The following is a 24,862-nucleotide window of genomic DNA, read 5'->3' as shown; positions in this document are numbered from 1 at the left end:
TTGTACTTCCCAAGCGCTTAGTACAGTGCTCTGCACATAGTAAGCGCTCAATAAATACGATTGATTGATTGATTGATTGATTGTCCCTCACACACAGGCCCCGCCCCCGTGGCCTGCCCACCGCACCCAGGCCCCCGCCACTTCATCCTGCCCATCACCCACAGGCCCCGCCCCTCGGCCGGTCCACCGCACACCGGCCCCGCCCCCACGGCCTGCCCATCACACCCCGGCCCCGCCCCTGCGGCCTGTCCACCGCGCCCCGGCCCCGCCCCTTTATCCTGTCCATCCCCGCGCAGACCCCGCCCCCGCGGCCTGCCCATCACACACCGGCCCCGCCCCTGCGGCCTGCCCATCACGCGCAGGCCCCCGCCCCTCGGCCTGTCCATCACACCCCGGGCCCCGCCCCCCGGGCCCGCCCGCGCGTGTGTCTGTCTGTGTGTGTGAGAGTGTGTGTGTGTGTGTCTGTGAGCGCTGTGAGCAGCCATGGCAGGCGGCGCGGTGGAGGAGGGCGTTAGGCCCCGGGACCGCCTGCTCTGCTTGTTCGACGTGGACGGGACCCTGACCCCGGCCCGACAGGTACCGCGGGACCTCCTCCCCCTCTCCCCCTCCTCCCCCTCCCCCATCCTCCTCCTCCCCCTCCCCATCCTCCTCCTCCCCCCTGCTCCCCTCCTCCCCCTCCTCCTCCTCTTCCCCCTCCTCCTCCTCCCCCTCCCCCTCCTCCTCCTCCTCCTCCCCCCCCTCCTCCTCCTCCCCCTCCTCCTCCTCCTCCTCCCCCTCCTCCTCCTCCCCCTCCTCCTCCTCCCCATCCTCCTCCTCCCCCTCTCCCATCCTCCTCCTCCCCCCTGCTCCCCCTCCTCCCCCTCCTCCTCCCCCTGCCCCTCCTCCTCCCCCCCCTCTTCCCTCCTCCCCCCTCCTCCTCCCCCCCGCCCCCCACCTCCCCCTCCTCCCCCTCCTCCCCCTCCTCCACCCTACTCCTCCCCCCTCCTCCCCTCCCCCCTCCCCTCCTCCTCCTCCCCCTCCCTCCCTCCCTCCAAAGCCCCACTGCCAGCTCGCCTCCCCCAGGAGGCCCTCCCCCCCCTCAGCCCCCTCCCCACCGCCTGACCTCCTTCCCCTCTTCCCCACAACACCTATAGAATCATAGTAAGAATGGCATTCATTAAGCGCTTAATAATAATAATGGCATTTATCAATCAATCAATCATATTTATTGAGCGCTTACTGTGTGCAGAGCACTGGACTAAGCGCTTGGGAAGTACGAATTGGCAACATATAGAGACAGTCCCTACCCAACAGTGGGCTCGCAGTCTAAAATTGGCATTTATCAAGCGCTTACTATGTGCCAAGCACCGTTCTAAGCGCTGGGGAGGTTACAAGGGGATCAGGTTGTCCCTCGGGGGGCTCACAGTCTTCATCCCCATTTGACAGATGAGGGAACGGAGGCCCAGAGAAGTGACTCGCCCAAAGTCACCCAGCTGACAATTGGCGGAGCCGGGATTTGAACCCGTGACCTCTGACTCCAAAGCCCGGGCCCTTTCCATGGAGCCACGCTGCTTGCAAAGCACTGTTCTAAGCGCTGATTCATTCATTCAATCGTATTTATTGAGCACTTACTGTGTGCAGAGCACTGGACTAAGCGCTTGGGAAGTACAAGTTGATATCTATATATATATATATGTTTGTACGTATTTATTACTCTATTTTAATCGTATTTATTGAGCGCTTACTGTGTACAGAACACTGGACTAAGCACTTTGGAAGTACAAGTTGATATATATATATATACATATATATATATATATATGTCTGTACATATTTACTACTCTATTTTAATCGTATTTATTGAGCGCTTACTGTGTGCAGAGCACTGGACTAAGCACTTGGGAAGTACAAGTTGATATATATATATGTCTGTACGTATTTATTACTCTATTTTAATCGTATTTATTGAGCGCTTACTGTGTGCAGAGCACTGAACTAAGCGCTTGGGAGGTACAAGTTGATATCTATATCTATCTATCTATGTATATGTACGTATTTATTACTCTATTTATTTTAATCGTATTTATTGAGCGCTTACTGTGTGCAGAACACTGGACTAAGCGCTTGGGAAGTACAAGTTGATATCTATATATATATGTTTGTACGTATTTATTATTCTATTTATTTTAATCATATTTATGGAGCACTTACTGTGTGCAGAGCACTGGACTAAGTATTTATTACTCTATTTTACTTGTACATATTTATTCTATTTATTTTATTTTGTTAATATGTTTTGTTGCCTGTCTCCCCCTTCTAGCCTGTGAGCCCGCTGTTGGGTAGGGACCGTCTCTCTATGTTGCCAACTTGGACTTCCCAAGCGCTCAGTCCAGTGCTCTGCACACAGTAAGCGCTCAATAAATACGATTGAATCAATGAATGGGACCCCAGGCCGGGCCGGATGGCCTCCGCCCGCTCGCCCAGGGGGGCCAAGAGGTAGCCCAGCCGACTGGCCGGGGGGCATTGGCATCTTCCGAGGATCAGACTCATTCCTTCCTTCTGTCGTATATTCATGGAGCGCTTACTGTGTGCACAGCACTGTGCTAAGCGCTTACAGGCCGGGCACAGTGGGCACGGAGGGAGCTGGATGGGCTGGCTTGGAGAGGCCTTCCTCATCACACACAGTGCTTAACAAATAGCATTATTATTATTATTATTATTATACACTATCTCGGCTCCACCACTTGTCTGCCAGGTGACCTTGAGCAAGTCACTTAATAATAATAATAATAATTATGGCATTTGTTAAATTATATCATTATTATTATACACTATCCCAGCTCCACCACTTGTCTGCTCGGTGACCTTGAGCAAGTCACTTAATAATAATAATAATGATGGCATTTGTTAAATTATCATTATTATTACACACTATCCCGGCTCCACTGCTTGTCTGCTGGGTGACCTTGAGCAAGTCACTTAATAATAATGATGGCATTTGTTAAATTATTTTACTATTATTATTATTATTATACACTCTCCCGGCTCCACCGCTTGTCTGCTGGGTGACCTTGAGCAAGTCACAATAATAATAATAATGATGGCATTTGTTAAATTATCATTATTATTTTACACTATCCTGGCTCCACCGCTTGTCTGCTGGGTGACCTTGAGCAAGTCACTTAATAATAATGATAATGATGGCATTTGTTAAATTATCATTATTATTATACACTATCCAGGCTCCACCACTTGCCTACTGGGTGACCTTGAGCAAGTCACTTAATAATAATGATGGCATTTATTATTATTATTATTATTATACACTCTCCCGGCTCCACCGCTTGTCTGCTGGGTGACCTTGAGCTAGTCACTTAATAATAATAATAATAACGATGGCATTTGTTAAATTATTATTATACACTCTCCCGGCTCCACTGCTTGTCTGCTGGGTGACCTTGAGCAAGTTACTTAATAATAATAATGATGGCATTTGTTAAATTATTATTATTATTATTATTATTATACACTCTCCCGGCTCCACTGCTTGTCTGCTGGGTGACCTTGAGCAAGCCACTTAATAATAATAATAATGGCATTTGTTAAGCGCTTACTATGTGCCAAACACTGTTCTAAGCACTGGGGGGGGGGGGGAGATATAAGGTCATTGGGTTGTCCCACGTGAGGCTTCCAGTCTTCATACCCATTTTCTGGATGAGGGAACTGAGGCCCAGTGAAGTGACTTGCCCAAAGTCACACAGCTGGTCAGTGGCCCAGCCGGGAGACTGTAAGCCCGCTATTGGGTAGGGACCGTCTCTATATGTTACCAACTTGTACTTCCCAAGCGCTTAGTACAGTGCTTTGCACACAGTCAGCGCTCAATAAATACGATTGAATGAATGATTAGAACCCACGACCTCTGACTCCCAAGCCCGGGCTCTTCCCACTATGCCAAGCTGCTTCTCGAGTTAACTTCCGGGTGCCTCAGTTCCCTCATCTGTAAAATGGGGCTGACGACTGTGAGCCTCACGTGGGACAACCTGATTGATAAACTTGTATGTCCCCCAGCGCTTAGAACAGTGCTTGGCAGAATAAGCGCTTAACAAATCCCATTATTATTATTATTATTATTATTATTATTATTATTATTACCATCTTCCTGCTCATTAGGGAAGTGAGTGGGCCCTGGGCCCCGCTCATCTTCTCCTCCGCCCTGGGCCCGCTCCCTTCCCCCTTCCCCACCTCCCGCCAGACCTTTCACTGCAACCCCTGCACCGTCTTCACCTCAAGGCCCCCCCGCCCCCCCCCTCCACTGCCACCTCCTTCCCAAGTCTGTCCACCCTCGGACTCCTTGGGGTAATTTCCAGCACCTTCCCCATTCTCACCCACTTCCTCCCTGCCACACTTCCCCGCCATTCTCACCCTCCTCCTCTCTGCCATTACTTCCACCCTCCCCTCCATTCTCACCCTCCTCTCCCTCCTTCTCCCCATTCTCACCCTCCTCCCCCTTCCCCATTCTCACCCTCCTCTCCCTCCTCCCCCCATTCTCTCCCTCCTCCCCCCATTCTCTCCCTCCTCCCCCCATTCTCTCCCTCCTCCCCCCATTCTCTCCCTCCTCCCCCCATTCTCTCCCTCCTCCCCATTCTCTCCCTCCTCCCCATTCTCTCCCTCCTCCCCCAGTCTCTCCCTCCTCCCCCATTCTCTCCCTCCTCCCCCATTCTCTCCCTCCTCCCCCATTCTCACCCTCCTTCCCCCATTCTCACCCTCCTTCCCCCATTCTCACCCTCCTTCCCCCCATTCTCACCCTCCTCTCCCTCCTTCCCCCATTCTCACCCTCCTCTCCCTCCTTCCCCCATTCTCACCCTCCTCTCCTTTCTCCCCCCATTCTCACCCTCCTCTCCTTCCTCTCCCCATTCTCACCCTCCTCTTTCCTTCCCCCATGCTCACTCTCCTCTCCTTCCTCCCCCCATTCTCTCCCTCCTTCCCCCATTCTCACCCTCCTCTCCTTCCTCCCCCATTCTCACCCTCCTCTCCTTCCTCCCCCCATTCTCACCCTCCTCTCCTTCCTCTCCTCATTCTCACCCTCCTCTTTCCTTCCCCCATTCTCACCCTCCTCTCCTTCCTCCCCCCATTCTCACCCTCCTCTCCTTCCTCCCCCCATTCTCACCCTCCTCTCCCCCCTCCCCCATTCTCACCCTCCTCTTTCCTTTCCCCATTCTCACCTTTCTCTCCCTCCTTCCCCTCATTCTCACCCTCCTCTTTCCTTCCCCCACTCTCACCCTCCTCTCCCTCCTCCCCCCATTCTTTCCCTCCTCTCCCTCCTCCCCCATTCTCTCCCTCCTTCCCCCATTCTCACCCTCCTCTCCTTCCTCCCCCCATTCTCACCCTCCTCTCTTTCCTTCCCCCATCCTCACCCTCCTCTCCTTCCTCCCCCATTCTCTCCCTCCTTCCCCCATTCTCAGCCTCCTCTCCCTCCTTCCCCTCCATTCTCACCCTCCTCTCCCTCCTTCCCCTCCATTCTCACCCTCCTCTCCGTCCTTCCCCCATTCTCACCCTCCTCTCCCTCCTTCCCCCCCATTCTCACCCTCCGCCCCCCATTCTCACCCTCCTCCCTACATTCTCATCCTCCTCAACCCTTCGGGTAGGAATCCAATTTGGGAATGATTTAGGGCCTCCTGATTACCTCCCTATTGGTTGTGTAACTGGTCAGGGACATCTGCTCAGCTGCGGAAGTTGGGGAGGGGGAGAAAAAGAGAGACACTGGCCATCCCTTAAGCCGTCCTCACCTGCCGACCCCTAGACTCTTCTGGACTCCCTAAACTCTGCTCTAGACACTTCCAGTTGCCCCAGGCTGCCTCTTCCCAGCCCCCTGACCCAAGGCGAAGGAAAAGAGGCTCCTGCATGTTTGTCCGCATTTCCACTGCCCTTGGAAAAGGAGCATGCTTTAGTGGAAAGAGCCCAGGCAAAGGAGTCTGAAGTCTGGGCTCTAATTATGGCTCTACCTCTTGCCTGTTGTATGACCTTGGGCAAGTCATTTAACTTTTCTGTGCCTCAGTTTCTTCAACTGTAAAATGGGGATTCAGTGCCTACTCATCCCCCCCTTCTCAGACTGTGAGCCCTATCAGAGAATGCGTCCAATCCGGTTAGTACAGTGCTCAGCACTTAGTAAGCACTTAAATACGCTATTAAAAACACTAACAAATACCACAGTTGTTATTAAATGTGCAGGAAAGGGGCCTGGTTGCGTTTGTTCCTTCTTCTTAATAATAATAATGGCACTTATTAAGTGCTTACTATGTTCAAAGCACTATTCTAAGTGCTGGGGGGGGGGGGGAATCAAGTTGTCCCACATGGGGTTCACAGTCTTAATCCCCGTTTTACAGATGAGGTAACTGAGGCCCAGAGAAGTGAAGTGACTTGCCCAAAGTCACCCAGCTGACAATTGGTGGAGCCAGAATTTGAACCCATGACCTCTGACTCCGAAGCCCGGGCTCTTTCCTACTGAGCCACGCTGCTTCTCTGGTAGGCCTGTCTGCCTGCTCCCCCAAATCTCCTTCCCTCACTACGGGGTGGGGGGCAGCCTGGTCAACAGCTCCCAACTGCGGGGTTCATTCATTCATTCAATCGTATTTATTGAGCGCTTACTGTGTGCAGAGCACTGGACTATTCATTCAGTCAGTCAGTCGTATTTATTGAGCGCTTCCTGTGTGCAGAGCACTGGACTAAGCGCTTGGGAAGGCCAAGTCGGCAACATCTAGAGACGGTCCCTACCCGACAACGGGCTCAGAGTCTAGAAGGGGGGAGACAGACAACAAAACATGCGGACAGGTGTCAAGTCGTCAGAACAAATAGAATTAAAGCTAGATGCACATCATTAACAAAATAAATAGAAAAGTAAATATGTACAATTAAAGTAGAGTAATAAATCTGTGCAAACATATATACAGGTGCTGTGGGGAGGGGAAGGAGGTAGGGCAGGGGAATGGGAAGGAGAGGAGAGGGTTAATAATAATAATAATAATAATAATGACGGCATTTGTTAAGCGCTTACTATGTGCAAAGCACTGTTCTAAGCGCTGGGGAGGATACAAGGTGATCATGGCATAGTGGAAGCAGCATGGTGTAGTGGCTAGAACATAGGCCTGGGAACCCAAAGGTCATGGGTTCTAATCCTCCACTTGTCTGCTTTGTGAACCAAGGCAAGTCACCTCCCTTCTCTGGGCCTCAGTTACCTCATCTGTAAAATGGGGATCAAGACTGTGAGCCCCACAGGGACAGGGATTGTTTCCTGCTTGTATCCACCCCGATGCTTAGTATAGTGTCCAGTACATAGTAAGTGGGAAAGAGCCCGGGCTTTGGAGTCAGAGGATGTGGGTTCGAATCCCAGCTCAGCCCCATGTCTGCTGTGTGACCTTGGGCAAGTCCCTTAACTTCTCTGAGCCTCAGGTACCTCATCTGTAAAATGGGGATTAAGACTGTGAGCCCCCAAGTGGGACAACCTGATCACCTTGTGTCGTCCCCTCCCAGCGCTTAGAACAGTGCTTGGCACATAGTAAGCGCTTAACAAATGCCATTATTATTATTATTATTATTATTATTAAATACCATTATTATTATTATTCTTGCCTGCTCCTGGATTATTCATTCATTCATTCAATCGCATTTATTGAGCGCTTACTGTGTGCAGAGTACGGTACTAAGCGCTTGGGAAGCACAAGTCGGCGTATTTCCTCGCCCCACACTGCCATACCTTCCAGCCGCGGTGGGGCGGTGGATCTGGGCAGTGATTATCATCATCATCATCAATCGTATTTATTGAGCGCTTACTGTGTGCAGAGCACTGTGCTAAGCGCTTGGGAAGTCCAAGTTGGCAACATATAGAGACAGTCCCTACCCAACAGTCTAAAAGGGGGAGACAGAGAACAAAACCAAAAACAAAACTAGGGACCGTCTCTAGATGCTGCCAACTTGGACTTCCCAAGCGCTTAGTACAGTGCTGTGCACACAGTAAGCGCTCAATAAATATGATTGAATGAATTAATGAATTATTATTATTATGGGGATCCCCTCTCTAAGGCTTCTGGCTGGGGGCTGGGCCCTCTTCCCCTTCCATCCCTTTCCCTTTCCCCAAGCCGATTTGTATGTATTTATTACTCTATTTATTTATTTATTTATTTTACTTGTACATATTTATTCTATTTCTTTTATTCTGTTAATATGTTTTGTCTTGTCGTCTGTCTCCCCCTTCTAGACTGTGAGCCCGCTGTTGGGTAGGGGACCGTCTCTAGATGTTGCCAACTTGTACAATAAATACGATTGAATGAATGACTGAATGAATTATTATTATTATGGGGATCCCCTCTCTAAGGCTTCTGGCTGGGGGCTGGGCCCTTCTCCCAAGCCGATTTGTTCGTATTTATTACTCTATTTATTTATTTATTTCACTTGTACATATTTATTCTATTTCTTTTATTCTGTTAATATGTTTTGTTAATCTGTTCTGTTCTCCCCCCTCGTCCCCCTCTCCATCCCCCCCATCTTACCTCCTTCCCTTCCCCATAGCACCTGTATATATGTATGTATGTTTGTACATATCTATTACTCTATTTATTTATTTTATTGTACATATCTATTCTATTTATTTTATTTTGTTAGTATGTTTGGTTTTGTTCTCTGTCTCCCCCCTTCTAGACTGTGAGCCCACTGTTGGGTAGGGACTGTCTCTATATGTTGCCAACTTGTACTTCCCAAGCGCTTAGTCCAGTGCTCTGCACACAGTAAGCGCTCAATAAATACGATCGATTGATTGATTCTCTGTCACTGTCTCTGTCTCCCCCTTCTAGACTGTGAGCCCACTGTCGGGTAGGGGCCGTCTCTAGATGTTGCCAACTTGGACTTCCCAAGCGCCTTAGTCCGGTGCTCTGCACACAGGAAGCGCTCAATAAATACGATTGAATGAATGTGGCCAACTTGGACTTCCCAAGCGCCTTAGTCTGGTGCTCTGCAAACAGGAAGCGCTCAATAAATACGATTGAATGAATAAACGAATCTTAGCAGCAGCTCCCAGAAACAAGGCCGTTTCCTGGGTCCAGCTCGATGGACTCCAGGAGAAGGGCCGGGGGCCCTGTTGGTCCCCGGCTCTGCCCCTTCCCTCCCTGGGGTACGGGGGGGAGATGGAGGGGCAGCTGGACTGACTAGTCCAGTGCTCTGCACACAGTAAGCGCTCGATAAATACGATTGATTGATTGATTGATTGATTGACTGGCTTCTCCACCTGCCCTCAATCTGCCCCCACCCCTCACCAGAAAATTGCCCCAGACGTGGCAGAGTTCCTCCAGGAGCTGCGGGGAAGGGTCAAGATCGGCGTGGTGGGCGGCTCTGACTACTCCAAGATCGCCGAGCAGCTGGGCGAGGGGGACGAAGGTGAGAGCCTCGACGGGCCGGGCTGCGGAGGGCACCCCCAAGCCAGGCTCCGCCCGGGCCCCGTCCTGACTCCAGGAGGACTGGACCCGCTTCTCGGGGGCGGGAGGGCAGGCTGGGCCGCGGGCCAGAGCAGGGCGGGCACTGACGGAGGTGAGCGGTGGTAGGGACTGGCTAGAGGGAGAGGTGGCACCGGCCATCGAGGCGACCCTGGCCTACCGTGCCACCGAGTCCTGCTTTTCTGATTAGACTGTGAGCCCACTGTTGGGTGGGGACTGTCTCTATATGTTGCCAATTTGTACTTCCCAAGCGCTTAGTACAGTGCTCTGCACATAGTAAGCGCTCAATAAATATGATTGATTGATTGATTAAAAAAATGACGACCCACAAATTCATGAAGCGTTCCGTATTTTCTAACAGACGGTTACTCCCCTCCCCTTTAATAGTAATAATGGCATTTATCAAGCGCTTACTATGTGCAAAGCACCGTTCTAAGCGCTGGGGAGGTTACAAGGTGATCAGGTGGTCCCACGGGGGGCTCACGGTCTTAATCCCCATTTTACAGATGAGGGAACTGAGGCACGGGGACTGAAGTGACTTGCCCAAAGTCACCCAGCTGACAGTTGGCAGAGCCGGGACTTGAACCCATGACCTCTGACTCCAAAGCCCGGGCTCTTTCCACTGAGCCACGCTGCTTCCCCTTTCAAAGCCTTATTGAAGGCTCATCTCCTCCAAGAGGCCTTCCCTCTTTCTCCCACTCCCTTCTGCGTTGCCCTGACTTGCCCCCTTTATTTGTCCCTTCTCCCAGCCCCACAGCACTTCTGTCCATATCTTAATATGTCCATAATAATAATAATATTATTATTATTATTATATCTGTCATTTATTTATTTCTATTAATGCCTGCCTCCCCCTCTAGGCTGTAAGCTCAATGCGGGCAGGGAATGTGTCTGCTTATTGTTATATCGTACACTACCAGAACAATTGCTGATGGAGGTGGGGCATCTGTTAGTATGTTTGGTTTTGTTCTCTGTCTCCCCCTTTTAGACTGTGAGCCCACTGTTGGGTAGGGACTGTCTCTAGATGTTGCCAACTTGTACTTCCCAAGCACTTAGTACAGTGCTCTGCACACAGTAAGCGCTCAATAAATACGATTGATGATGATGATGATGGTGGGGCATTCTGGGAGAGATGTGCCCACGGTCTTGCTATGGGTCAGAGACGACTCGACGGCGTAAGACGAGACGAGACTCTCCCAAGCGCTTAGTACGGTGCTCTGCACACAGTGAGTGCTCAATAAATACGATTCAGTGAATGAGCGTCACCCCCGCCAATGAGGGCCTTCAGCCCAGGGTGACCCAGGGTCCCTCTCGGCTCCAACATCCACGTGGCCCAAGGAATAATAATAATATAATAATAATGGCATTTATTAAGTGCTTACTATGCGCAAAGCACTGTTCTAAGCACTGGGGAGGTTACCAGGTTGTCTCATGGGGGGCTCACAGTCTTAATCCCCATTTTCCAGATGAGGGAACTGAGGCCCAGAGAAGTGACGTGACTCGCCCAGAGTCACACAGCTGACGATTGGTGGAGCCGGGATTCGAACCCATGACCTCTGACTCCAAAGCCCAGGCTCTTTCCACTGAGCTACTCTGCTTCTCATCCCGGTTCTGCCACTGGCCTGCTGGGTGACCCCAGGCAACCTACTTAACAGCTCTGCGCCTCATTGTCCTCATCTCAGTCAGTCAATCGAATTTATTGAGCGCTTTACTGTGTACAGTAAGCGATAAATACGATTGATGATGATGATGATACAGAATGCTGTGCTAAGCGCTTGGGAGAACATGACAATAAAAAGCCAGTACAGAGTACCGTACCCTCTTCACGGGCAGTAAAGAGAATACAGTAAAATAGACACATTTCCCACCCACATCAAGCTTACAGTCTAGAGGGGGAGACAGACATCAATAGAAATAAATTACAAATAGGAAGATAAGCGCTGTGGGGCAAAACGGGGGGTTAAATGTCTGTGTGCCCTCTCCTTTAATCAATCAATCAATCAATCAATCGTATTTATTGAGCGCTTACTGTGTGCAGAGCACTGTACTAAGCGCTTGGGAAGTCCAAGTTGGCAACATATAGAGACGGTCCCTACCCAACAGCGGGCTCACGGTCTGGTTTGCCCTTTAGACTGAGACAGTCCTCAGGGCCTGCTTCCAGCTTGACTGTCGTTTATCCACAGTGCTTAACGCAGTGCTTGGCGCACAGTAAGTGCTTAAGAAGTACCACCATTTTCAATTATTATTATTAGGACTGTGGGAGTCACGGGGGCCGGGCAGCGGTGGGTGAGCGCGGCGGAGAAGGCGGCCCGGTGCCAGTTCTTCCCCATGCCCATGTCTTCCTCCTTCCTCCCCCCCGTCACCCCACGACCCCGCATCGCCCTGCGTGCCCGGCCCGGCCCTGTCCGTCGCCCACAAAGTCGTCGACAAGTTTGACTACGTCTTTGCCGAGAATGGGACCGTGCAGTATAAGAACGGACGCCTCCTCTCCAAGCAGGTGGGTGCCCCCGGCCCCGGTGCCCTTGGCAGGCAGCGGGCAGCCCCATTATAGGGTTAGGCTGTCCGGCCGGCCTGCCCACCTCTCTGCCCGTCCCCTGCCATATGGGAGGCGTGAGGTGGGGGTCGCGGGGGCGTCTCCCATACCACCCTTGGCCTGGTCCCCCCGTAGAAGCCCCAAGCAACGGGGCAAAGAGGGGAAGGACGGCTGCAGCCCTCGCTGACCCCCCCCCATTCCCTTTCCCCCCAAATTCGTCCCTCTCTTTCCTGTGCCTCAGTTTCCTCATCTGGAAAATGGGGATTGAGGCTGAGCCTGATGTGGGACAGGGGACAGGTATATATATATACCTGTTTGTACATATTTATTACTCTATTTTGTACATATCTATTCTATTTTATTTTGTTAGTATGTTTGGTTTTGTTCTCTGTCTCCCCCTTTTAGACTGTGAGCCCACTGTTGGGTAGGGACCGTCTCTGTATGTTGCCAATTTGTACTTCCCAAGCGCTTAGTACAGTGCTCTGCACATAGTAAGCGCTCAATAAATACGATTGATGATGATGATGATATGTTTGTACATATTTATTACTCTATTTTACTTGTACATATCTATTCTATTTATTTTATTTTGTTAGTATGTTCGGTTTTGTTCTCTGTCTCCCCCTTTTAGACTGTGAGCCCACTGTTGGGTAGGGACCGTCTCTGTATGTTGCCAACTTGTACTTCCCAAGCGCTTAGTACAGTGGTCTGCACACAGTAAGCGCTCAATAAATACAATTGATTGATTGATTGATTGACAGGGACTGTGTCCTACCCAATATGCTTGTAGCCACCCCAGCACTTAGTACAGTGCTTCCCCCCTTCTAGACTGTGAGCCCACTGTTGGGTAGGGACCGTCTCTGTATGTTGCCAACTTGTACTTCCCAAGCGCTTAGTACAGTGGTCTGCACACAGTAAGCGCTCAATAAATACGATTGATTGATTGACAGGGACTGTGTCCTACCCAATTTGCTTGTAGCCACCCCAGCACTTAGTACAGTGCTTCCCCCCCTTCTAGACTGTGAGCCCACTGTTGGGTAGGGACCATCTCTAAATGTTGCCAACTTGTACTTCCCAAGCGCTTAGTCCAGTGCTCTGCACACAGGAAGCGCTCAATAAATACGATTGAATGAATGAATGAATGGTAAATAATTCATTCATTCAATCGTATTTATTGATTGCCGTCAACAGCGATGGGGAAGTCAGGGAGAGTCTTAATAAGCGCTTAAGACTGTGCCCCCCACGTGGGACAACCTGATTACCCTGTATCCACTCCAGCACTTAGAACAGTGCTTGGCACATAGTAAGCGCTTAACTAATACCATCATTATTGTCATTATTATTATTATTATTTCTGCTCAGACCATCCAGAGCCATCTGGGGGAAGAGCTGTTGCAGGAACTGATTAACTTCTGCCTCAACTACATGGCCCTGCTGAAGCTACCCAAGAAACGGTAAGCGGTTTCGCCCCTGTCCTGCTCTGAGCTGGAAAACCAACTTTGCTCTCTCCGTTGTTGTCTTCACCCTGTCCTTTTTTTAAAAAAATTATTAAATTTAATATATTACTTAATATAATAATAAGAAGAAGAAGAATGGCATTTATTAAGCGCTTACTGTGTCCCCCTCTCCATCCCCCCATCTTACCTCCTTCCCTTCCCCACAGCACCTGTATATATGTATATATGTTTGTACAGATTTATTACTCTATTTATTTTACTTGTACATATCTATTCTATTTATTTTATTTTGTTAGTACGTTTGTTTTGTTGTCTGTCTCCCCCTTTTAGACTGTGAGCCCACTGTTGGGTAGGGACTGTCTCTAGATGTTGCCAACTTGTACTTCCCAGGCGCTTAGTCCAGTGCTGTGCACACAGTAAGCGCTCAATAAATACGATTGATTGATTGATTGCAGAGCACTGTTCTAAGTGCTGGGGAGGTTACAAGGTGATCAGATTGTCCCATGTGGGGCTCACAGTCTTCATCCCCATCATCATCATCATCATCAAAATAAAATAAATAGAATAGATATGTACAAGTAAAATAAATAAATAAATAGAGTAATAAATATGTACAAACATGTATACATATATACAGGTGCTGTGGGGAAGGGAAGGAGGTAAGAATGCGGGGATGGAGAGGGGGATGAGGGGGAGAGGAAGGAAGGGGCTCCCCATTTGACAGATGAGGGAACTGAGGCCCAGAGAAGTGAAGTGACTTGCCCAGAGTCACACAGCTGACAAGTGGCGGAGCCGGGATTTGAACCCATGACCTCTGACTCCAAAGCCCGGGCTCTTTCCACTGAGCCACGCTGCTTCCCTTTCATCCCTGCTTGCGTGTGTATGTGTGTCTGTATCTGGGGAGGTTTGGGGGGCAAAGAAACCGTAGGCCCTGAGCTCCCTTTGCCTTTCGTCTCTGGAGTTTCCCTCTCCCCAAATCCTTTCTGTCTGTTTCTCTTCCAAATGGTTAGGACTACTAGATTATAGACTCCTGGAGGACAGGGATTGCATCTATTCACTCCGTCGTATTTATTGAGCGCTTACTATGTGCAGAGCACTATGCTAAACGCTCGGGAGGGTACAATATATCGATAAACAGACACATTCCTTGCCCACAATAAGCTTAGGTTCTAGAGGGGGAGACAGACATTAATACCAATAATCTACCAACTGTATTGTCCTCTCCTAAATTCTTAGTAGAGTGCTCTGAGGAAAGTGAGCACTCAGTAGATACCACCGATTGATTGAAGTGGATCGTTCTCCAGTTTATTTTTTAACACATCTGTGGGGATGTGTTTTTTTTTTTACTCTATTTTTTTACTCTATTTATTTAATTTATTTGTACATATCTATTCTATTTATTTTATTTTGTTAGTATGTTTGGTTTTGTTCTCTGTCTCCCCCTTTTAGACTGTGAGCCCACTGTTGGGTAGGGACTGTCTCTATACGTTGCCAATTTGTACTTCCCAAGCGCTTAGTACAGTGCTCTGCACATAGTAAGCGCTCAATAAATACGATTGATGATGATGATGAAAGGGGAGGAACCATGATGACCCCGACTTCTCCTTCCCCTTTCCTCAGCCACTGCCTCACTTCCCTCTGACTCCCTTCCTTCCTCTCCCCCTCGTCCCCCTCTCCATCCCTCCCATCTTACCTCCTTCCCTTCCCCACAGCACCTGTATATATGTATATATGTTTGTACAGATTTATTCCTCTATTTATTTTACTTGAACATATCTATTCTATTTATTTTGTTAGTATGTTTGGTTTTGTTCTCTGTCTCCCCCTTTTAGACTGTGAGCCCACTGTTGGGTAGGGACTGTCTCTATATGTTGCCAACTTGGACTTCCCAAGCGCTTAGTACAGTGCTCTGCACACAGTAAGCGCTCAATAAATACGATTGATGGATTGATTGACTCGGCCCTGAGGGAGAGATCCCTGTGGCCAGCTAAGCTAACTCTGGGCTGGAATCCCCAGCGCGGGAAAAATGTAAGGATGGCTTCCCCGGCGCGCTTTCCGGAATGGGGTCTGGATCTGGATCCATCTCAGAGGTTTTCCACCTGGGAGATGGCCAGGGCCCTGCAGGGTGGAGCCTCGGAGGACACTTTCATTCATTCAAGCACGTTTACTGTGTGCTTTCAGAGGGCAGAGCACTGTACTAAGCGGCGTGGCTCAGTGGAAAGAGCCCGGGCTTTGGAGTCAGAGGTCATGGGTTCAAATCCCGGCTGCGCCAACTTTGGAAAAGTCACTTCACTTCTCTGGGCCTCAGTTACCTCATCCGGAAAATGGGGATTAAAACGGTGAGCCCCCCGTGGGACAACCTGATCAGCCTGTAACCTCCCCAGCGCTTAGAACAGTGCTTTGCACATAGTAAGGGCTTAACAGATACCAATATTATTATTATTTGGGAGAGGACAATGTAACAATAAATCGATCAATCATATTTATTGAGAGCTTACTGTCTGCAGAGCACTGTACTAAGCGCTTGGGAAGTACAAGTTGGCAACATATAGAGACGTTCCCTACCCAACAGTGGGCTCACGGTCTAGAAACAGACGCATTCCCTGCCCACAACAAGCTTATAGTCCAGGGGCACCTGGGGTATGACTCCCGCTTTCCTCTTGCCTATCCGATCCCAGCGGCACCTTCATCGAGTTCCGCAACGGAATGCTGAACATCTCCCCCATTGGCCGCAGCTGCACCCCGGAAGAGCGAATCGAGTTCTCGGAGCTGGATAAGGTAATAATAATAATAATAATAATAATAATGATGATGGTATTTTTTAAAGCGCTTACTATGTGCCACTCACCACAGCAGGCAAACACCCCCGCGCCTGACCCCCCTCCTGCATCGGGTCAGGAGGCAGCAGGGAGGCCGGAGAGGTCCCAGGAAGGCTACGGGACTCGGTTTCCCGATGGCGGGGGACGGGGCCGCCACACCGTGCTCTCTTACTCCCTACGGCGACCCCCCCGGTAGTGCCCACCGAGGCAGATGTGGGAGGAACTGGAAAGAGAGCATGCCAGGAGACTGATCTTGGGGTGGGATCAGAAGTCTGGGAAAAAGCAAATTCCTCCCACCTAGAGTCCCCTGCATGTCGGCAGAGGGGCAGGGAACACCTCATCATCGTCATCAGTCGTATTTATTGAGCGCTTACTGTGTGCAGAGCACTGTACTAAGCGCTTGGGAAGTACAAGTTGGCAACATCTAGAGACAGTCCCTACCCAACAGTGGGCTCACAGGCTAAAAGGGGGAGACAAAGAACAAAACCAAGCATATTAACAAAATAATAATAATAATAATAATAATGGCATTTATTAAGCGCTTACTATGTGCAAAGCACTGTTCTAAGCGCTGGGGAGGTTACAAGGTGATCAGGTTGTCCCACGTGGGGCTCACAGTCTCAATCCCCATTTTACAGATGAGGGAACTGAGGCACAGAGAAGTTAAGTGACTTGCCCGAAGTGACAATTGGCAGAGCCGGGGTTTGAACCCATGACCTCTGACTCCAAAGCCCGTGCTCTTCTCCACTGAGCCACGCTGCTTCTCTAATAAAATAAAATAAATGGAATAGATATGTACAAGTAAAAACTTGTACACCCGGGGTAACAAAGACCTCCACAGTGAGCAAGGCCAGCAGGGTCCCTAGGGCAGGTCTGTCTCCTCTTCTAGACTCTTCCGCAGAGCCGGGGGGGGGGGGGTCAAATGGACCTCCTTAATGCCCTCGCTTTCTCCCCTCTCCGCCCGCAGAAGGAAAAGATTCGGGAGAAGTTTGTGGCAGCCCTGAAGACGGAGTTTGCCGGGAAGGGTCTGCGGTTCTCCCGAGGTGAAGGGTCAGGGGTCAGCGGGTGACGGAGTCTCACGAGGGGACGGCTCGGCGAGGGGGCTAGCGGAGGGAGAAGGCAGCCTCGCTCTGGGGATGTTCACCCCCATTTGGCCCCTGGCATCTTGCCCGTTGCCATGGCTACCCCGGCTGCCGTCACCCCAGCAACCCAGCCTCCCTGCTGCAGCAGGGCGGGCTCTCCCTCTTGGGTCTGTCCCCTCTCCTGACATAGCCAGCCTCACGACTCCCGTGTCCCCCCCGCCGCAGGCGGCATGATCAGCTTCGACGTCTTCCCCGAGGGCTGGGATAAGCGCTACTGCCTGGACACCCTGGGCAAGGACAGCTTCGACGCCATCCACTTCTTCGGGAACGAGACCAGCCCCGTGAGTTCAAGCCGCCCCAGGGGTGGGATCCCACCACCTTTCCACCGTGCCCCGCCTCAGCCAGCCACTCCATCATCAGTCCTATTTATTGAGCGCTTACTGTGTGCAGAGCACTGTACTAAGCGCTTGGGAAGTACAAGTTGGAAATCGGATGGCCCCATCCCCATTTGGAGGCGGGGGGGCTCCTAGCCCCCAGCCCTGGGGTAGGACAGGAGTAAAGAGACAGGACTTCTGGTTCTGCAAGATGACCTCTGACCCTCTGGGCAAGAGGTCTTGTTTTTTTGGTTTTTATGGTATTTGTTGGAGAAGCAGCGTGGCTCAGTTTCAAGAGCCCGGGCTTTGGAGTCAGAGGTCATGGGTTCCAATTCCGGCTCGGCCAGTTAATAATAATAATAATGGCATTTTATTAAGCGCTTACTACGTGCAAAGCACTGTTCTAAGCGCTGGGGAGGTTACAAGGTGATCAGGTTGTCCCTCGTGGGGCTCACAGTCTTCATCCCCATTTTACAGATGAGGGAACTGAGGCACAGAGAAGTGAAGTGACTTGCCCAAGGTCGCACAGCTGACAATTGGCAGAACCGGGATTTGAACCCATGACCTCTGACTCCAAAGCCCGGGCTCTTTCCTACTGAGCTACGCTGCTTCTCAGCCAGTTGTCAGCTGTGTGACTTTGGGCAAGTCCCTTCACTTCTCGGAGCCTCAGTTACCTCATCTGGAAAATGGGGATGAAGACTGTGGGCCCCACGTGGGACAACCTGATTCCCCACCACTTAGAACAGTGCTTGGCACATAGTAAGCGCTTAACAAATACCAAAATTATTATTTTTATTACTAGGTGCCAGGCGTGGTTCTGAGCACCGGGGTGAATTGAAGCTAATGAGGTTGGACACAGTCCTTGTCCCACAGGGGTTCTCAGCCTTAATACTCATTTTACAGAGGAGATAACTGAGGCCCAGAGACGTGACATGACTTGCCCAAAGTCACACAGCAGACAAGTAGCGGAACCGGGATTAGAACCCAGGCCCTTCCGATTCTCAGGCCCGGGCTCTTAGCCACTCGGCCACACTGCTTCTCGTAAGCAGCGTGGCTCAGTGGAAAGAACATGGGTTTTGGAATCATTCATTCATTCACTCGTATTTATTGAGCGCTTACTGTGCGCAGAGCACTGTACTAAGCGCTTGGGAAGTCCAAGTTGGCAGCATATAGAGACGGCCCCTACCCAACAGCGGGCTCACAATCTAGGGTCATGGGTTCAAATCCTGGCTCTGCCAACTGTCAGCTGTGTGACTTTGGGCAAGTCTCTGGGCCTCAGTTCCCTCATCTGTCAAATGGGGATTAAAACTGCGAGGCCCCCCGCCGCGGGACAACCTGATCACCTTGTAACCTCCCCAGCGCTTAGAACAGTGCTTTGCACGTAGTAAGCGCTTAACAAATACCATCATTATTATTATTATAAAAAGCAGTGGCTGGATGGGTCTTGGGGTGGGAGGGGGGGTCAAAGAATCCTTGAGCTGGAAGGCGTCCCAAGAGGTCATCAGGTCCAGCCTGCTGCCTCCAGGCCCTTGAATTGCCGGTTGAATGCTTATTCTTTTCACCAAAATCTCCGGGATTGGAGGCTCCATCCTCCCTTGGTGACCATTTACTGCGCCTTTAATCCCTGAGAGTTCAGAGTTCTTCCTCTGTCTTTCCAAAAATCCCCCGCAAATTAAGCCCATTAATTCTCTGATGCCCTGAATCCATGGAGAACAGCTGGCATCCTCCTCCCAGAAACCCACCTCAGAATTGAAGGCAATTAGGCTTCTCCTTAATAATAATAATAATAACGTTCGTATTTGTTAAGCGCTTACTATGTGCCAAGCACTGTTCTAAGCGCTGGGGTAGATACAAGGTAATCGGGTTGTCCCACGTGGGGTTCACAGGCTTAATCCCCATTTTCCAGATGAGGGAACTGAGGCCCAGAGAAGTGAAGTGATTTGCCCCAAGTCACACAGCTGACAAGTGGCGGAGCCGGGATTCGAACCCCCGACCTCTGACTCCAAAGCCCGGGCTGTTTCCGCTGAGCCACGCTGATGATCTCCTTAGTCGATCGGGCGCTTACAGAGCACCCAGCGCTGAACTAAACATTTGGAAGAGCCCATCGGAAGCAAGACTCACGTCCCCTGCCCTCAAAGGGTGGTCATTCAGTCGTATTTATTGAGCACTTCCTGTGTGCTGCACTAAGCACTTGGGAGAGTACCATACAACTATAAACAGACAGGTTCCCTGCTCACAGTGAGGTTACAGTCTAGATGAGGGCCGGGGGGAGACAGACAAGAAGAGAAATAAATTATAGATATAGACATAAGTGGTGTGGGGTGGGGAGGGGGAAGAGTAAAGGGAGCAAGTAAGGGGGACGCCAGAAGGGACGGGGAGAAGAGGAAAGGGGGTGCATGAGAAGCAGCGCAGCCCAAGAGAGCAGGGGCTTGGGAGTCAGAAGGATCTGGGTTTTAATCCCGGATTTCTACCATTTAAAAAAAAAAGTTTATAAGATAATGGGGAAGCAAGAGACGACTTGGATTAGCCACCTGAATTCCTTTTCCACCTCACACCCATTTTCCAATCCCGGGACTGCTTTCTCAGTTATTCATTCAGTCGTATTTATTGAGCGCTTACTGTGTGCAGAGCACTGTACTAAGCGCTTGGGAAGTACAAGCTGGCGACATATTTGACTCTGATCTGTCACTCAGAGTCCTGCCGATCACCCTCCGTCCCTTCAAGGGCGGCTAAGACCCAGGCGCGTGGTTCAACCAGGGCCCAGGGCCGAGCGCGGTGGCAGAGCCCGGGGTGAGTCAGGCCTGCGTGGCTGATCCCGGGGCCGGGGAGGGGGCTGACCTCATCTCTCCCCGCTTCCCCGCCCCCGTGCAGGGCGGAAACGACTACGAGATCTTCGACGACCCCCGGACGGTGGGACACACCGTGGTCTCCCCGCAGGACACGGTGCAGCGGTGCCGGGAGATCTTCTTCCCAGAGAGGGTCCGCGAGGCCTGAGGCCCACCGCCGCGGCCTGACCCTGGCCTCTCCCTCCCTCCCCTCCTGCCCCTGAGCCCGGCGCACGGGGGGCCAGAGTGGTCGCGTCCTCCCCCGGGGAGAGGGGGTCTCCGAAGCCTCGCAAGCAACGAGAAGCTGAGCTCTTCCCTGAAGAACATGGGAAGGGGAGGCTCTCGGGGACTCCGACTTCTCCCCCTTCTCCCTCCCAAGGATCCTAGTCCTGGCAGGAGCCGCCCCACCCAGGTGCCGACCCCTTCCCTCTCTGCCCCTGATCTAGCCCGGCCACCTTGAAAGCGACAAGGCCCAGCGGCGAGCACGCCTAAGAGGCCAGCTGGGCCTTGACAGGCCAGAGCAGAGAGAGTCCACTCTTCCCTGGCAGGAGCAGGCCTCACCCCCTCCAGCCCAGGGAGCAGTAGAATCGGCCACGTCCCTTGGGAGCCCGGGGCATCCTAGAGGGATGAGGGTTCGCCCCTCCACACCTGTGGGGCAGAGCGGGTGACAGTGGCGGGGGCCGTGACCCCCACCTGGTCTGGCCGATGCATAGGAACCATAAGAGACATCAGACCGGAGCTCTCCCCCGCCCCTCTCCCCGACTCATCCTACTCCCCGGTTCACACTCCCGTACCCTCACTGTTTGGAAATGGCAGGGGTGAAGAGCAGCAAAGGAGTTATATATATATATGTATGGTGGGGGGCGGGGGTAGATTTCTATACTGGCGTGAGAGTGTGTAAGTGCAGCTACACACATGTGTGCGTTGGGCCGGGGAGAGTGAGCGCCAGAAGCCACGCCAGAGGGGTGGGCAGCCAGTGGGGCTTCTTCCCGTGTTTTAGAGAACTTTTTATCGCGCATCACGGACTGTACTAAATGTCTTCTACAACACAGCCCCCTCTGTGCTCCGTGCGGCCGGGGGCGAGGCCAGCGTCGGGGCCGAAGAAGTGAGGGGAGAAGCCCTCCGGCTGAGAACCTGTGGGCCGGGGACGGTGGAGGCCGGCCGGCTCCCCGGGCCCGTCCCTCCATCCGAACACCAGAGCGGCAAGGGGAGGGCTGAGCTCGCTGGCCCGTGGCCAGGCCAACCCCTCTGGCCTTGAGGCCCAGCGAGCATGGCAGTGCCATCTGGCTTTTGAAAGAGTGAGTGTGGACAAAGGGCATTTAGTTGAAGGAGCAAACCCTCCCTCCTCTTTTCCATTCGGCCTCAGCGAGGGAAGCGTCTCCCTGGAGTTGGGGGCTTCGAGGGGGTGCCCCCCGGGACTGGGATACCACCACATGCCACTTTACCCTACCAGTCTAGTCTCCCCCTGTAACCTCAGGTATTGGGAACCTTCCCCTTGGCCTACCCAGGGGACATCCAGGCTTTCGCGGGCTGGGGCTGAGCGGGCACGGCCCGGAGCCCACTGTTGGGTAGGGACTGTCTCTATATGTTGCCAATTTGTACTTCCCAAGCGCTCAGTCCAGTGCTCTGCACACAGTAAGCGCTCAATAAATACGATTGATGATGATGATGATGGAGAAGCTCCCAGGGGGTCGGGGGCACCACTGAAGCCCGCAGGGGACCACTGCGGTCCGCTGCCGGGCCGGGGACTGAAAGATGGGAGCGGACCACTCCTCCGGCGCTTAATAAAGCCCGGGCAGGTGGCGCGGGGCTGCCCTCGCCTTCGAGGGACGCCGTGATTATCAATCATCCAGCCTGCTCCCACCTTCCAACTGGCCCCCTTCCCGGTCATTCCGGATAATTGAGTTTTCATGGGAACGGGCTGCTCGAAGGACTAGCAGCCCTTTTCCTACTCACCGGAGGAGGGGGAAGCTGCCGCTTACACAATAGACAGGGACCGTCTCTAGATGTTGCCAACTTGTACTTCCCAAGCGCTTAGTACAGTGCTCTGCACACAGTAAGCGCTCAATAAATACGATTGAATGAATGAATGAATAGACACCCCCCCCAACAGCACCACTCAGTTTTGTGGTTTGGGCTCCCAACCCCGGTTCCGAGAGGCAGCAGGAAACACCGTGGCCTAGCGGAAAGAGCACGGACCCGGGTTCTGATCATCATCATCATCATCAATCGTATTTATTGAGCGCTTACTATGTGCAGAGCACTGTACTAAGCGCTTGGGAAGTACAAATTGGCAACATATAGAGACAGTCCCTACCCAACAGTGGGCTCACAGTCTAAAAGGGGGAGACAGAGAACAAAACCAAACATACTAACAAAATAAAATAAATAGAATAGATATGTACAAATAAATTAAATAAATAAAGAGTAAAAAAAATATGTACAAGCATATATACATATATACAGGTGCTGTGGGGAAGGGAGGGAGGTAAGATGGGGGGATGGAGAGGGGGATGAGGGGGAGAAGAGGGGGAGAATGATCCCTGCTCTGTCGCTTACCTGTTGCGTGACGACGGGCGACTCGCCTCTCTGGGCCTCGGTTTCCTCATCCGTCAAATGGGAGTTCAATACCTGTCCCCTCTTCCCCTTAGAGCCAGAAGTCCCATGTGGGACGGGGACCGTGTCCCCACCTGTGTATTCTGTAGAGAAGCAGCGTGGCTCGGTGGAAAGAGCACAGGCTTTGGAGTCAGAGGTCATGGGTTCAAATCTGACAGACCAAGTCTGTGCTGAGCCTGCACCCGGTGGATTCTGGGTGCGGATCACAGGCCAAGAAATTCACCCCACCCTCAGCCCCACTTCACCTACTTACGCATCCGTAAAATTTAGTTTAATGCCTATCTCCCCCCCCGGACCGTAAGCTCCTTGTGGGCAGGGAACACATCCACCACCGCTGTTATTACTGTACTCTCCCCAGCAGCGTGGCTCAGCGGAAAGAGCCCGGGCTTTGGAGTCAGAGGTCATGGGTTCAAATCCCGACTCCGCCACTTGTCGGTTGTGTGACTTTGGGCAAGTCACTTCACTTGTGACCTCATCTGTAAAAATGGGGATGAAGACTGTGAGCCCCCCCCGTGGGACAACCTGATCACCTGGTCACCTCCCCAGCGCTTAGAACAGTGCTTTGCACATAGTAAGCGCTTAATAAATGCCATCATTATTATTATTATTATCAGCACGCGAGACTACCGCACACAGGGAATGAATCAGTCCGGTATGTAACGGGTCACCTGAAGTAATAATAATTATGATGGTATTTGTTAAGCGCTTACTATGTGCCATGCACTGTACTAAGCGCTGGGTAGAACCACTTGCCAGCCCTGCCCTCTTGAAATCCTGCCCGGCTGGGTGGCTGTGGGGTCCAAGGTTGGCTGTGTCGTCAATCAATCAGTCGATTGTATTGCATCATCATCATCAATCGTATTTATTGAGCGCTTACTATGTGCAGAGCACTGGACTAAGCGCTTGGGAAGTACAACTTGGCAACATATAGAGACAGTCCCTACCCAACAGTGGGCTCACAGTCTAAAAGGGGTGGTTACTCTGTGAAGGGCACTGTTCTAAGCGCTAGGGAGAGTATAATATAATAACAGAGCCGGTAGACATGTTCCCTGCCCACAGTGCGCTTACCGTCTAGAGGGGGAGACAGACATTAACAGGCTCAGTAGAAAGAGTCCAGGCTTGGGAGTCAGAGGTCATGGGTTCTAATCCCGGCTCCGCCACGTCTGCTGTGTGACCTTGGGCAAGTCACTTAACTTCTCTGAGCCTCAGTGACCTCATCTGGAAAATGGGGATGAAGACTGTGAGCCCCACGGGGGACAACCTGATCACCTTGTATCCCCCCAGCGCTTAGAACAGGGCTTCACACATAGTAAGGGCTTAAGAAATGCCATTTTGTTGGTATGTTTGGTTTTGTTCTCTGTCTCCCCCTTTTAGACTGTGAGCCCACTGTTGGGTAGGGACCGTCTCTATATGTTGCCAACTTGTACTTCCCAAGCGCTTAGTACAGTGCTCTGCACATAGTAAGCGCTCAATAAATACGATTGATGATGATGATGATCATTAGTGAGCCCACTGTTGGGTAGGGACCGTCTCTATATGTTGCCAACTTGGACTTCCCAAGCGCTTAGTCCAGTGCTCTGCACACAGTAAGCGCTCAATAAATACGATGGATGATGATTATTGCATAAATAAAAATAAGTTACAGATAGGTACATAAGTACTGTGGGGCTGAGGGAGCGGGTGAATAAGGGGAGCAAA

The 24,862-nt window shown here is 51.4% G+C and overlaps 1 protein-coding gene across 1 annotated transcript; it reads left to right on the top strand.

Moving 5' to 3' along the window:
• Positions 1-457: 457 nt before the first annotated feature.
• On the top strand, positions 458-22,787 carry PMM1 (phosphomannomutase 1). The gene is made up of 8 exons (XM_038756913.1): positions 458-576; positions 9,285-9,402; positions 11,879-11,955; positions 13,354-13,445; positions 16,127-16,226; positions 17,235-17,310; positions 17,575-17,690; positions 20,595-22,787. The coding sequence occupies exons 1-8, from the start codon at positions 484-486 to the stop codon at positions 20,715-20,717; spliced, it is 795 nt and encodes a 264-aa protein (XP_038612841.1). The 5' UTR covers positions 458-483; the 3' UTR covers positions 20,718-22,787.
• Positions 22,788-24,862: the final 2,075 nt, after the last annotated feature.

This window comes from Tachyglossus aculeatus, chromosome 14 (assembly GCF_015852505.1).
Source record: "Tachyglossus aculeatus isolate mTacAcu1 chromosome 14, mTacAcu1.pri, whole genome shotgun sequence".
NCBI lineage: Eukaryota > Metazoa > Chordata > Mammalia > Monotremata > Tachyglossidae > Tachyglossus > Tachyglossus aculeatus.
This window is presented reverse-complemented; position numbering and strand designations above follow the sequence as displayed.

Coding starts and splice junctions, on each gene's coding strand:
- PMM1 (XM_038756913.1), top strand. CDS start 484: ATGGCAGGCGGCGCGGTGGAGGAGGGCGTTAGGCCCCGGGACCGCCTG. Junction 577..9,284: donor CCCTGACCCCGGCCCGACAG/GTACCGCGGGAC, acceptor ACCCCTCACCAG/AAAATTGCCCCAGACGTGGC. Junction 13,446..16,126: donor CTGAAGCTACCCAAGAAACG/GTAAGCGGTTTC, acceptor ATCCGATCCCAG/CGGCACCTTCATCGAGTTCC.